Source organism: Ipomoea nil, unplaced genomic scaffold (assembly GCF_001879475.1).
Source record: "Ipomoea nil cultivar Tokyo-kokei standard unplaced genomic scaffold, Asagao_1.1 scaffold1572, whole genome shotgun sequence".
Lineage (NCBI taxonomy): Eukaryota > Viridiplantae > Streptophyta > Magnoliopsida > Solanales > Convolvulaceae > Ipomoea > Ipomoea nil.
In genome coordinates, this window is record NW_017618000.1 from 42923 (window position 1) to 55861 (window position 12939).

The 12939-nt window shown below is 43.4% G+C and overlaps 1 protein-coding gene across 1 annotated transcript; it reads right to left on the bottom strand.

Moving 5' to 3' along the window:
- Positions 1 to 2670: 2670 nt before the first annotated feature.
- LOC109190149 (ethylene-responsive transcription factor RAP2-7-like) lies at positions 2671 to 12536 on the bottom strand. The gene is made up of 3 exons (XM_019340594.1): positions 12339 to 12536; positions 3909 to 4245; positions 2671 to 3532 (listed from the first exon to the last, which is right to left on the bottom strand). The coding sequence occupies exons 1-3, from the start codon at positions 12534 to 12536 to the stop codon at positions 2901 to 2903; spliced, it is 1167 nt and encodes a 388-aa protein (XP_019196139.1). The 3' UTR covers positions 2671 to 2900.
- Positions 12537 to 12939: the final 403 nt, after the last annotated feature.

The following is a 12939-nucleotide window of genomic DNA, read 5'->3' on the forward strand; positions in this document are numbered from 1 at the left end:
CCATCCTATTATATTATATTTATTTGTCACAACTAAATACCTAATTAATAAATAATGAATTTCACATTCCCACTGTCAATGCCTAAACTGCCCCTATTAGGGATCAATTAATTCTATATTCAACTCTGTAAGATGTATGACTGTATGCTAAGTAAGCATCTAGCCACCTACAGCACAATAATAATCAATACTTTTAAAAAGTCTATATATGACTTAGATTAATTTCTTTCAAAGCACGGAACAATGTGATACTATGACTAGATGAAAAAGGGATTTATAAAACTCTTAAGTTAAATGAAAAGGGAACGGAAGAAAAAGATGGAGTTCAAACACATATGAACATGTTTGATCTAATCTTCTATAGGATGGGGAAGTTTTAGGATGAAGCTAGCTTGCTAGTATCTTGTGGAGTTCATTGTTATGCAAAAGAAGATACAAATTGAGTAGCAAATACAGTTGTGTAAATTAAATGAAGTTATATAATGTGAAAATGCACTTTCTAAATCCACCAACCAATTTAAGAAACATTTATTTCTTTATGACATCTTTAGCATCTATCTTTACTAGCTTTCCAATTTCATTTCGTCACTTTCCAAGCATGTTAATCAACTTTCAAAAGTTTGGATATTCCTAATTGGAAAGATAGATATTTAAAACTTTGCTTGACCAAACTGGCTAGTAAATTGTATTCTGTTTGCGCCCAGGCCACTAAGTTAGTACAAACTTATTTTGAAATTAAATCATCAGGACCAACTATATTATTCTAGACCGACCCTGCCCATATTTTAAGCGGTCTAAATTAGATCCAACCCAAACTATGGGCACCCTTATATGTATGTGTGTTTATGAATATAATGTATGTATGCATGCATGTATCCACAATTAATCATCTATCATCATAATTCATAACCCTCCTTTACTCCCAAATTAAGGAAAGCTATATATATGTGTGATTTTTTTTTTTTTTTTTTTTTTTGAGATTTGGTAAATTAGGATATTAAGGTGTTTAGCAATTGGGCATTAGCTGATAGCTGATAGCTAATATCTTATTGATTTAGCTTAAGGCTAATAACAACCAACTGATTGTGTTAGTTGGTTTAACTAGCTGATAGTATTAGCGAGTTATAGAAAAGTATTTGAGAAATTAGTTGTTTACTCTTAACTTATTACATATAAAATGAAGTATAAGGGCATAAGTCTATTGTGCTATTTATTTAACTCTTAAAGTATTTTTTATAATTTATTATTATCATTTTGTTATTATTAATTATTTTAACTATTATTTTTTGTTTTATTATTAATTTTATAATTATAAAGATTTACTTTCTAGTTCATAATAATTCAATATTAAAAATAAAATTTTAAATAAAAATATAATAAACGTAAGTTAATAATAATTTAATATAAAGGTTACACAATTATATATATATATATATATATATATATATATATATATATATATATATATATATATATATATATATATATATTGTGTGCACGTGCGCGTATGCATGCATGCATGTTATGCAAAAAGTTAATTCACGTGGCAGGTTCTAGAAGTTTTTGATGATAATAAAAATGTAAATTTAAATAAAAATTGAATAAATATAAACACTACAATAACTAACAACTATTAAGGGTAAATTAGATTTTTAAAACAAAAAGTAATAAGTTGATATCACTAAGCTACTCAAAGTAGCGTTTTCATTTTCAGCTTATTTGGAATTAATACGCTAAGTCAAAAAACTATTTACAAAACACTAATATTGACTATTTGACTAGTCAAGTAAGTTAAAGTTGGTCAAACAAGCTATACTTTGGCTAATAAGCCATTTTCCAAACACTCATAATATCCTAAAAGTAAAAATGATGCCCTAGTCATGAAATGGATGGTCAAGTGGGTGGAACATGACTCTTATACTTAAGAGTGACTTCCCTAACCGTCTCATGGATCCTTATCTCTGAGACGGGTCGAGTTATGATGAAAATGTAATACTTATGCTTGAAAATCTAATACGGATTACTAATAAGGAATAAACTGTTTGTTACTTATAAAAAAAATGTAATACTTTTAAATCAAAATGTAATATTTAGAGTTGAATAGTTACTTTTGAGAAAATTAAAGTACAATACTAATCATGGATAAATTGTATAATTGTTACTTATGAGAGAAAGGTGATACTTTTGATGCAAAATATAATATTAAGAGGTGAAGAGTTACTTATGATAAAAATTGTAATACTTATTATATGGTGAAATCTAGTACTTATCAAAAACCTGACTCGTCTACTAATGATGATTTGTGAGGCGATCTCATAGGAGAATTTTCCGGTACCTAAAGGTCAAGGGTTACATTCTTGCCAACACCCTCTCAGTTGAGCTTGTCAGATAAGATCTTCTTAGTATAATTTTTTACATCTTCCGTGTGGTTTGGAGGTATTACACGAGTGAAATTAATTCAGTACATGCACATTCTCAGATAGTGGTGGTGAGTTTTCTACATCATTAAAAAAAAAAAAAAAAAAAAAAGAGAAAAAGAATCCTCTAGTAACTCTTAGGTCAGAGAACTAGATGTAACATTAGATATTATGCATATTGGGAAAATTAGGAATTCGACATACCAGTAAAAGCTAATTAAAAAAGTTGTTGTTTACCAAACAATGCCCTTACAAAAGAATTTTATTCTTTTAATTTATTCACACATACATACTTGATTGGGGAACTTTAAAGTAATGAAACAAAAAGTAATACAAAAACCCTTTAAAATCATTGCACTTCAATGTAACACATGCATATATGTATATAGTTTAAGGTTGAAACTGAAGAACTTACAATTTAAACAGGGATGAGTAAAAAGGAAGAATGAATTGAAGCAAAGCATCCCGGGACGACTTGGATCATCACTTCCTCGTATTCTTGAAATCAAGATCTTCGTCCCATTCATCCTTTCCATTATTGTCATTATTATTAGGCGCAGAAGTACTGGAAGAAGAACAAGTCGTCCCGAAGTTGAATGGAAACAAGTAATTATAACCAATAATGTTGTGATTCGATGTTGTTCCCATAGATGGTGATGATGATGGTAGCGGAGGGGGAGGTTGAAACATGTGAGTAGTAGAAACCTCAAAATTGGGTAATAACTCGCCCCCGGCGCCGCGGCCCAGGAGCTGCGCGTAATGGTCGACGTTGGGATAAGTAGTGGTCTGAGAAGAAGAAGAAGAGAAATTGGGAGGGCGTAAGCAGTAAAGATGATGATTGGATGATGATGATGAAACAATAGGCAAGTCTTGTCGGGTGGTTAGATATCCAAACTGGGTTCTGCCTTGAACCCTTTCTGGGAAATTCAGCTTTGCCTTGTTCCCTTTGAACCTTAGGGCTGCTTCATCGTACGCTAAAGCTGCAGCTTCTGCTGTTTCGAAGGTTCCCAGCCAAACCCTAGCCGCCTTTTTCGGGTCCCGGATTTCCGCCGCGAATTTCCCCCACGGCCGCTGCCTAACTCCCCTATAATGTCTTTTCCTTTGGTTCACGCCACCTTATTTAATTGTATACACACATCAAATTGGATTAGATTAGTTCTTAGCTCCATTAATTATAATTAACAACCACACATGTCACCAAACCGATCACATGGAAATTAAGATTTAAGCAATATCCTGAATTATATTTATATATATATATATATATATATATATATATATATATATATATATATATATATATATATATGATTGCACCCGCAAGGTATCTTAATTTCACAAGTTTTTGGTTTGCAAGTGTTGGTTCTCACCTTATTAGAAATCTATGATCCATAATTAAGTGAGAATTAATCTTAACTTGGAAACTGTGAATTTGTGAAGAATTGCACCACACTTACTATAAAGGTGTTAATGTTAAATTAATATGCGTACCAGCTGGTTGTTGTTGATGATGAAGATTGGGGTGAGGAGATTGGTGGTGTAAGGAGGGGATTGAAGCGGGCGCTGCATATGTGGTGGTGGTGGTGGTGTTATTGCAACCTATGACTTGGGAAAGAGCGGAAACCATGGCGGACATGTCGTGCTGAGATTGAGGTGAGGAGTAGAACAAAGCCTTGGTTGTGGGGTCGTCGTCTTTCTCTTTCTTCTCCGATTCATCATCGGACAATAATGAAAGAGGCCGCTTCTCACCTCTCCGACGATCCACCGTTCCAAACCTTAATTCCGCCGCCGCCGTACTGCACCTCTCCTCCTTCGCAGCCTCCAATTCCTGGGTGTATTCAATCATCAAAGCATGCTGCAGCTAATTAGTACTACTACTAATCACATCTACATACATACATACATACACAGATCGATGGAGTTTCAATTCAATTTGGTTTCTCTTCTGATCTGCAATAACAAGATATATAGCAAGCTTGTTTTTGAGAAAGAAGATCGAAGAGAGGATGGAGGAGAATTGAAGGCTGGCTAGGGATTAGACTGCTCCCTCACAGTTGTAATTGGTGACACGTATATATAGAGATATAGTGTGTGTGAATAGGGACATTGGTTTGTTGAAAGGAATTTCGATCAATAATATATTTGGTCTTGCATACTTTTTGTAGTCTTATAATGACAGAATGGAGCTTAGAAAACTTTTTTTGTTTTTTATTGCAAAATATTGGAATGTGTAATAATTAGGTTTAATCGGGTATATAGTCATGAGATCAGTCTATTTATAGTAGCAAATTAAATAAATTAAAAGAATTTTATTGTCAAGGTAAAATCGATCTGGAGAAAAAATAGCATTATTCTATAGTTATATCTCTCGCGGAGTATTTTATAAGAAAAGATTCAATAATTCAAATATAGGTTACAATATGTTTTTCTTTATAATATACCATATACGGGCTACTATACCGCATTGTAAATATAACTAAATGATACTAAATAGTATTAAGTTATAAGGGCCGAAATTCTTTACCATCTGATATTATAAGTATATTATAAAAAAAAAAAAAATTGAGGTGGGATCAGTTAATTTATGGTAATTAATGAATAAAATATTTTTTATTGTCATGTCAACTTATGAAATATTTTGGTGACAAATTTTGGTCGTATAGCTTTATTCTAATAAATATAGAATTACCTATAACTTATCTGCCATAAAATTAAAAGCTTTTAAAATATATGCACTACGTACAATATGTTTGTCTTTAACATTGAAATCTATCATCACCACCATCGACCACTAGTCTAACAATCAAGCAAAATGTTCAGATAAAAAGTTTAGATGAAAAAATGTCCATAATTAAAATTATAAAGCAATTTTGTTTCCTTCGTAAATTCTTTTTTTTTTTTTTTTTTAAAGCTCAAAACGATAAACGCAGTGATAATCATGGCCATGTAAATTACATTGGTTAAAAAACTAGGATAAGAGCACATACATATGACCATGATAATTATTAGAGAAAGGAATTAATGAAATTCCATAATGCAATTATATAAGCTCACCTTCACAATGTTACCATACCATAAATGAAGCCTTAAATTTGTACTCTCATCAAACCTCTAATAGTAAATGTACCTTTGGCTAGTATTCTCATTTTCCTCCACCCTAATGTTAGCAATATAGATCAACAGTAGTTTAAAATACTTTATAAAATTAATTTTATTTTTAGTCTCACGAGTTTAATTAGGATCAAGTGTTTAATTACCACTACGCCAAAAGTTATAACGGTTAGGAATAATTGTTAATAGATTTTTATGATAAAATTAATGTTATATATGCACTATAGACCCCACATTTTTTTAACTGTAAGTTGATTATATTCCATTGGAAGCCAAAACAGATATCAACATGCATCTTACTAGAAAGAAACACTTTCGAAAGAAACACTTCCGAAAGAAAAGATTTCATATGGAAAGAAACCGGAAGGAATGATTTCGGAAGGAAAGGACTTAGAAGTAATGAATTCGCAACGAAGCATTTGAAAGGAAAGGCATCGGTTAGAGCTATTATTTTAATTAAAAACAAAAAAAAAAAAAAAAAAAACAAAAGTGTTTACAAGTCTATTTCACCACCCCTACCCCTCCCCCTCGCCCCGCCCCCACCACCACAATTATAGACTTTTAGCTTGTCTGTGATCAACAATAACTAGTAACAAAAATACAACTTTTAGTGAACAGTGTCATGTTTTGATGTTTGATTCATTTGATCCTTCATGTCCCCGCCTAGCATTTTGAAAAACTTGTAACAAGAAAAATGAGTAAAAAAATTGTACTCCGTAATAAAAAAGATGGGTAATTGGGTGGGGGAGGACGGGAGGTATAGTAATATAATTATTAAAATAAAAATACGTCCTTTATGAATTACATATTCCATTGTAAAATGTTTCAAATTTTTAATGAAAGTGTTAAACTTTATAACACTTAAAAACTATTAATGAATTGAAAAAAGAGTCAAAGTACAATTAAGTTTTATAATTGAATTTTTTTTATCCAAACCCCATAAACAAACAAAAAGTGCAATTGGGTTCTAGTCATATCTATTTAGAGCATCTACATCAGAGGAGAAATGAGGGAGAATTCACTACTTTTGAGGCCAAAACGTCATGGTGGCAGAGAGAGAAGGGGTGGGGAGCATCTGCAAAGGTTGGGATATTACTCTGCCCAAGAAAAAGGAATTAATGATGGAAGAGAGAGAACCAATAGAGAAAAGGAATTACTCTGACATGCTTATTATATATATATATATATATATATATATATATATATATATATATATATATATATATATATATATATATATATATATTAGTTTTGATTCCCCCCCTCCCCCTTCGCTCTCCCCCCACATTATTCTCTTTCTTACTCACTCTTACATTATTCTCCCCCTAATATCCCCAACTGATAAGGATGCTCTTAGGAGGACATTGGTTGTGCTCCTGGGTGTACTTTTTATTCAAGTATAAGTTTTGTGTCAGCCCTTTTGTTGGTCCCAATGCATTGAGAAAGTCTTTTGCGGGAGGAGGGGGGGGGGGGGGGGAATTGAATAGATTTATCTTTAATTATTTAAAATCAGTCTCGACCATTGCGTCGTAGTCCCAAACCGAAAGATTCTAGATGTCTGAGTCGGACATATAGTACCCCTTCCTTTAGAACGAAGACGAGGGCGAAGAATTTTAGTCTTAGCCGAGAAAATAAATCCTAAGATCGGGAAGGTTAATTGATCTAAGAAGGCAAGTTAATTAAAGTACTAGAGAGTGGATCCTTACCGAGTGAGCTGATCGGGAGCGTCGGTCTCGTTAAAATTCGCAAAGATCTTTGTATTTTGGCTCTGGAGGCTCTCGGAAATTTCAAAAGAAAAGCGTGGTTTTGGCCCACTTCACCGCTCTATTTATAGGCGAACGAGGTGGGAAATTTCGAAATTCAAAAACAAATCCCTAGGCGTTCGCTCACAACGCGGCTTGTGGCGAACGGATGGACTAGAGCAGTGATCCTCACATTCTGCCGTTGGCCGATGTTGCAGGAATCTTGGACCCAATTCTATAGGCTAGTGATCGTCCATCTCTGATATGGTCCGACCCGAGAAGAGCATGTGACCAACCCGACCTAGGCGTTAAACATCGTATTGGCTTAACGGGCTTCTGCTCTAGACCTTTTCTACTCAGCCCCGAGCCCATGGTGTAAGCCTTTAAAAGGGCACATTGATGGCCGAGCTTGATGGCTATTGGCTAATTAATTAAATATAGTCTAACGTAACACGTGTCCGCTTCTCCATAGGCCTCCGAGACACCGAGTGCATGAAGGATACGTGGTGTACATGCCGGCCTCTCGGCATGTGTCCCCTCAAATCTTCTATAAATACCCCGTTAGATGCTTTAAAAGGGGGACTTTTGGTCTCATCTCTCTATCATTTCTGAGCCCAGGAACCTCCGGCCCTCGATTGCTATAACCCAAGCCATCATTTCCAAATACACTATCCAATAGTATACGAATACATATACCTGGTGAAATTTGCCACATCAATAGCAATTGGCAATAAAAAGTCTATTACATACAAATTTTATACATATTGCCATGTGATGGGTACATTAGGCATGGGCTCGGGGCAAACCGACCCGAGAGGGCCGGTGTGAAGGGCCAAGGGCTACCCCAGCTGGGGCTCACCAAGGCCTTGGCCTACGGGCCAACCGTGGCCTGGTCAGGGGTGGCCTCGGTCAGGGCCTACGTCGGCCCAGGAGCACGAGACGGCCCCGGGTGCCCGCGTGGACCCAGTCAAGGCGCGATCCAACCACCCCGCGAGAATAGGGGGGCTGGTTGGGAGGTTAGCTAGTTTTAAAAGGGTGATTATTGTCTTGCTTAGGACATCTACTTCTTGGTCTTACTATTACATTTCACCTTGTAACCCTTCTACAAACATTATCAATACAACGTTGTCCCCGCGACACACATTCAACACCTTTTCCTATCCCATATTTATCGGGTTTAGTAATTCGGGTCTACCCCGGGTTAATTAAATCCATCATTGGTGCTCTTGTTGAGAGTTGACGTACAAGCTCGAGCGTGCTCCATATTCCACGAACTATGGCAAGGTCGAGATCCAACTCCCGCGGCTCCCGTAATACCCGTGCCTCCCCGATTGGGGGTGGCCTCAACGAGACCACTAGTCAGCCACAAGTCCCATCTTTGAGGTCGGCGGGTGACCTCAAAGACCACCTCAAAAACCACTGCAACGACACAGTGGCTGCCCGTCCCCCTCCAGATCCTGCCCTCTTCCGGGAAGGGGCGGTCGCCCTCCAACAGGCCTCGGTGACATTAGACCGCCTCACGCGGGAGCTCTAGGGAAGTATTCCGGTCGGCCCAGAGGCTTCCCAAAGGGCCCCGACCCCGCCTCCGGCCCCCTCGAGGGGGTGTAGCGGCCCGAGCCGGCCACCCCGCGCCCACGCCACCCAGACGGAGGGGGAGGTCAACTCGCCCCGCCCCTCAGACAGGCGGGAGGGAGGTAGCATCTGCTTGGATCAACATTGAGATGGTGAGAGAGGTTGAGGGAGGTCGGCCCCAGCTAAGCCCGCCCTGGAGAGGTTGGCACCCGCGTGTCTGCCCGCAGCAGGGTCATGCTGCGGAGGTCGCCAAGCAGGAGGCCCCGAGCCTCACCACGGCAGGAATCACATGCGGGACGATCTCCAAGCCGGGGGGCCCCATGTCCCAGCGCGGCGAGAGCAAAACTCCTGGGTCGAGCGGTCGGGGGAGTCGAATGGTCGAGCTCCGAGCTCCCATCGTGAAGAGGTCAAGCAACTCCGTAGGTGGATAGACGAGCTTCATAAGCAAATCAATGACAGGGATGGGTCCCCAGAGCCTCTGGATGTCCTGACCGCCCCGTTCACGAGGGCCATCATGGAGGAACCCCTCCCCGCGAACTTTCGTTTCCCCGCCATCCAGGCATAGTCAGGGACGACTGACTCCCGTGAGCACCTGAACAGGTACCGAGCTGCCATGCTAATGACCGGGACCAGCGACGCTATCATGTGCCGAGGCTTCCTCTCGACCCTAGACGGCCACACACAGGACTTGTGTGGGTCCCTGCCAGAAGGGTCCATCTTGACCTTCGCCACTCTCACCATCTAGGCATAGTCAGGGACGACCGACTCACGTGAGCACCTGAACAGGTACCGGGCTGCCATGCTAATGACCGGGACCAGCGACGCTATCATGTGCTGAGGCTTCCTCTCGACCCTAGACGGCCACACACAAGACTGGTGTTGGTCCCTGCCAGAAGGGTCCATCTCGACCTTCGCCACCCTCACTAGACGCTTCATGTCTTACTTCGCTGGCCATATGTGGAAAAAGAAGCAGTTCGCCGACCTATGTTTTTTGAAATAGAAGGGTTCGGAGTCCGTGGCCGACTTCCTCAGCAAGTGGAAGAAGTAGTCGATAGGGATCTCCAATTTCGACGACAAGGAGGCCATACCCATCTTCAGAAGCAAACTTAGATCCGGCTCCTTCCACCAAGACCTCATCCGATGCCCCCCCCCCCCCCCCTGGAGAGGTTGGCACCCGCGTGTCTGCCCGCAGCAGGGTCATGCTCGCGGAGGTCGCCAAGCAGGAGGCCCCGAGCCTCACCACGGCAGGAATCACATGCGGGACGATCTCCAAGCCGGGGGGCCCCATGTCCCAGCGCGGCGAGAGCAAAACTCCTGGGTCGAGCGGTCGGGGTAGTCGAATGGTCGAGCTCCGAGCTCCCATCGTGAAGAGGTCAAGCAACTCCGTAGGTGGATAGACGAGCTTCATAAGCAAATCAATGACAGGGATGGGTCCCCAGAGCCTCTGGATGTCCTGATCGCCCCGTTCACGAGGGCCATCATGGAGGAACCCCTCCCCGCGAACTTTCGTTTCCCCGCCATCCAGGCATAGTCAGGGACGACTGACTCCCGTGAGCACCTGAACAGGTACCGAGCTGCCATGCTAATGACCGGGACCAGCAACGCTATCATGTGCCGAGGCTTCCTCTCGACCCTAGACGGCCACACACAGGACTTGTGTGGGTCCCTGCCAGAAGGGTCCATCTTGACCTTCGCCACTCTCGCCATCTAGGCATAGTCAGGGACGACCGACTCACGTGAGCACCTGAACAGGTACCGGGCTGCCATGCTAATGACTGGGACCAGCGACGCTATCATGTGCCGAGGCTTCCTCTCGACCCTAGACGGCCACACACAAGACTGGTGTTGGTCCCTGCCAGAAGGGTCCATCTCGACCTTCGCCACCCTCACTAGACGCTTCATGTCTTACTTCGCTGGCCATATGCGGAAAAAGAAGCAGTTCGCCGACCTATGTTTTTTGAAATAGAGGGGTTCGGAGTCCGTGGCCGACTTCCTCAGCAAGTGGAAGAAGTAGTCGATAGGGATCTCCAATTTCGACGACAAGGCGGCCATACCCATCTTCAGAAGCAACCTTAGATCCGGCTCCTTCCACCAGGACCTCATCCGATGCCCCCCCCCCCCCCCCCCCCCCCAAGACCTACACCGAGTTGATGGACCGCGCATCTAGGTTTGTGGATGCGGAGGTAGCAGAGAAGAGGAAGAAGGAGAGGAGGATGGGAAGGATCGTAAAGGCAAGGAACCCCGAGAGGAGCGCCATGCACCGCGGCCGCCCCGGCGCGAGGCCCCTCAAGAGGACCGCCGGGCGCCCAGGCCTCCCCGCCGTTAGTACGCCGAGGTGCCCAGGTTGACCCCCACACGTTTTCTCACCCCGCTGACGCAGCCCGTCAGCACAATCCTGGAGCATGCGGAAGGCCAGGGGATCGTGGAGTACCCGGGGGAATGCATGAAGATATCCCCGAAGGTAGACCACAACAAGTACTGCAAATTCTACCGGCAGTCAGGGCATGATACGGACGAGTGCATCCTCCTCAAACGCCAGGAGCTCATCTAGAGAGGCTACTTGGGTCAGTTCGTGCAATGGCCTGGACAAGGCCAAGGTCAGCATCAAGGCCGCATATGGAGGAAGGGAGGCAGCTCTGAGCCCTCCACCTCCGCGCCACGCAAGAGGGAGCTCGGCCAGCTCACTGATGAGGAAGAAAGAGAGCTAGACAACCCCCACCCCCCAGAAGAAACAAGTTATCCATGTGATCTTCGGGGGACCAGAGGGGGGGGGGGGTACACGCCCATAGAAAGGAAAAAATGGGCACGAAGCCTCTATGTGGGCGAGGTCGTGCGACCCCCACATGAGAAGAGGCCCGGAGGGAGCCCTTCACCTTCACCGATGACGACCTCCCAGACGGCCCCCTCCCTCACCAGGATGCCTTGGTGGTCAAGATGGAGATCAATGAGGTGGTCGTGCACAGAGTATTGGTGGACACAGGTAGATCGGTGAATGTGATGTACCACGACACATTCACCTAGTTGGGGCTATCGAGGAAGAGACTGGGCTAGTGAGGACCCCCTTATCCGGGTTCACGGGGGACTCCATAGAGACAGAAGGGTCAATCAACCTCACGCTTGAGATAGGCGCCCCGCCTCACACCAAGAGGTGGGAAGTAGAGTTCGTGGTGGTTAAAATCAGCTGCGCCCACAATGTGATCCTAGGCCGACCCGCCTGGGAGGACCTTAGGTGTGTGATTTCCATGGAACACCTATGCCTCAAGTTCCCCACGCCAACCGGGGTCGGGGTCGGGGTCGCCCAGGGGGACCAAAGGATCAGCCGAAGTTGCTACCTTCGGGCATGCCGACAGATAGGCAAGCGGGACCTCCAGGTGCACACCATAGCAGAGAAGGCGCTGAAGGAGGAGGAGGGCCGCCCGCAAGCCGAGCCCGTCGTGGAGACTGAGGAGGTCGTCCTCGACCTCAGCCGCCCCGATCACGTGGTGAAGGTGGGAACCAGGCTCCCCCCGAGCTCCGGGCCCACATCATTGACGTTATCAGGACTTACAAAGAGCTCCTCAGTAGGGACGTCATCACCCATAGGCTCGCCGTCAACCCCACAGTCAAGCCGGTGCAACAGCACAAGAGGTACCTCTCCGCAGAGAGGAGGGAGTTCGTGAGAAAGGAGGTCAATACCCTCATCGAGATAGGGCATGTTCAGGAGGTCCTGTACCCCAGATGGCTAGCCAACGTAGTCCTCGCCCCCAAACTCCCCACCTGGAGGATGTGCGTGGACTACACCGACCTCAACAAAGCCTGCCCCATGGACCCCTTTCCATTACCAAATATCGATCAGCTGGTGGACGAGACAGCATGCTATGCCCTCATGAGCTTCCTAGACGCCTTCCAGGGGTACCACCAGATCTCCATGCATGAGGACGAAGAGGAGAAGACGGCCTTCACAACCCCCGAAGGGGTCTTCAGCTATCAAGTCATTGCCTTTGGGCTCAAAAACTCCGGGGCCACCTACACCCGGATGGTGGCCAAGGTCTTCAAGCAGGTCCTCGGCCGCAACATGGAGGCCTATGTGGACGACATGATAGTCAAGAGCGCAGATG

Coding starts and splice junctions, on each gene's coding strand:
- LOC109190149 (XM_019340594.1), bottom strand. CDS start 12,536: ATGCCCTATCTCGATGAGGGTATTGACCTCCTTTCTCACGAACTCCCT. Junction 4,246..12,338: donor CGGAGCTCGGGGGGAGCCTG/GTTCCCACCTTC, acceptor GAATACACCCAG/GAATTGGAGGCTGCGAAGGA. Junction 3,533..3,908: donor TCATCAACAACAACCAGCTG/GTACGCATATTA, acceptor CAATTAAATAAG/GTGGCGTGAACCAAAGGAAA.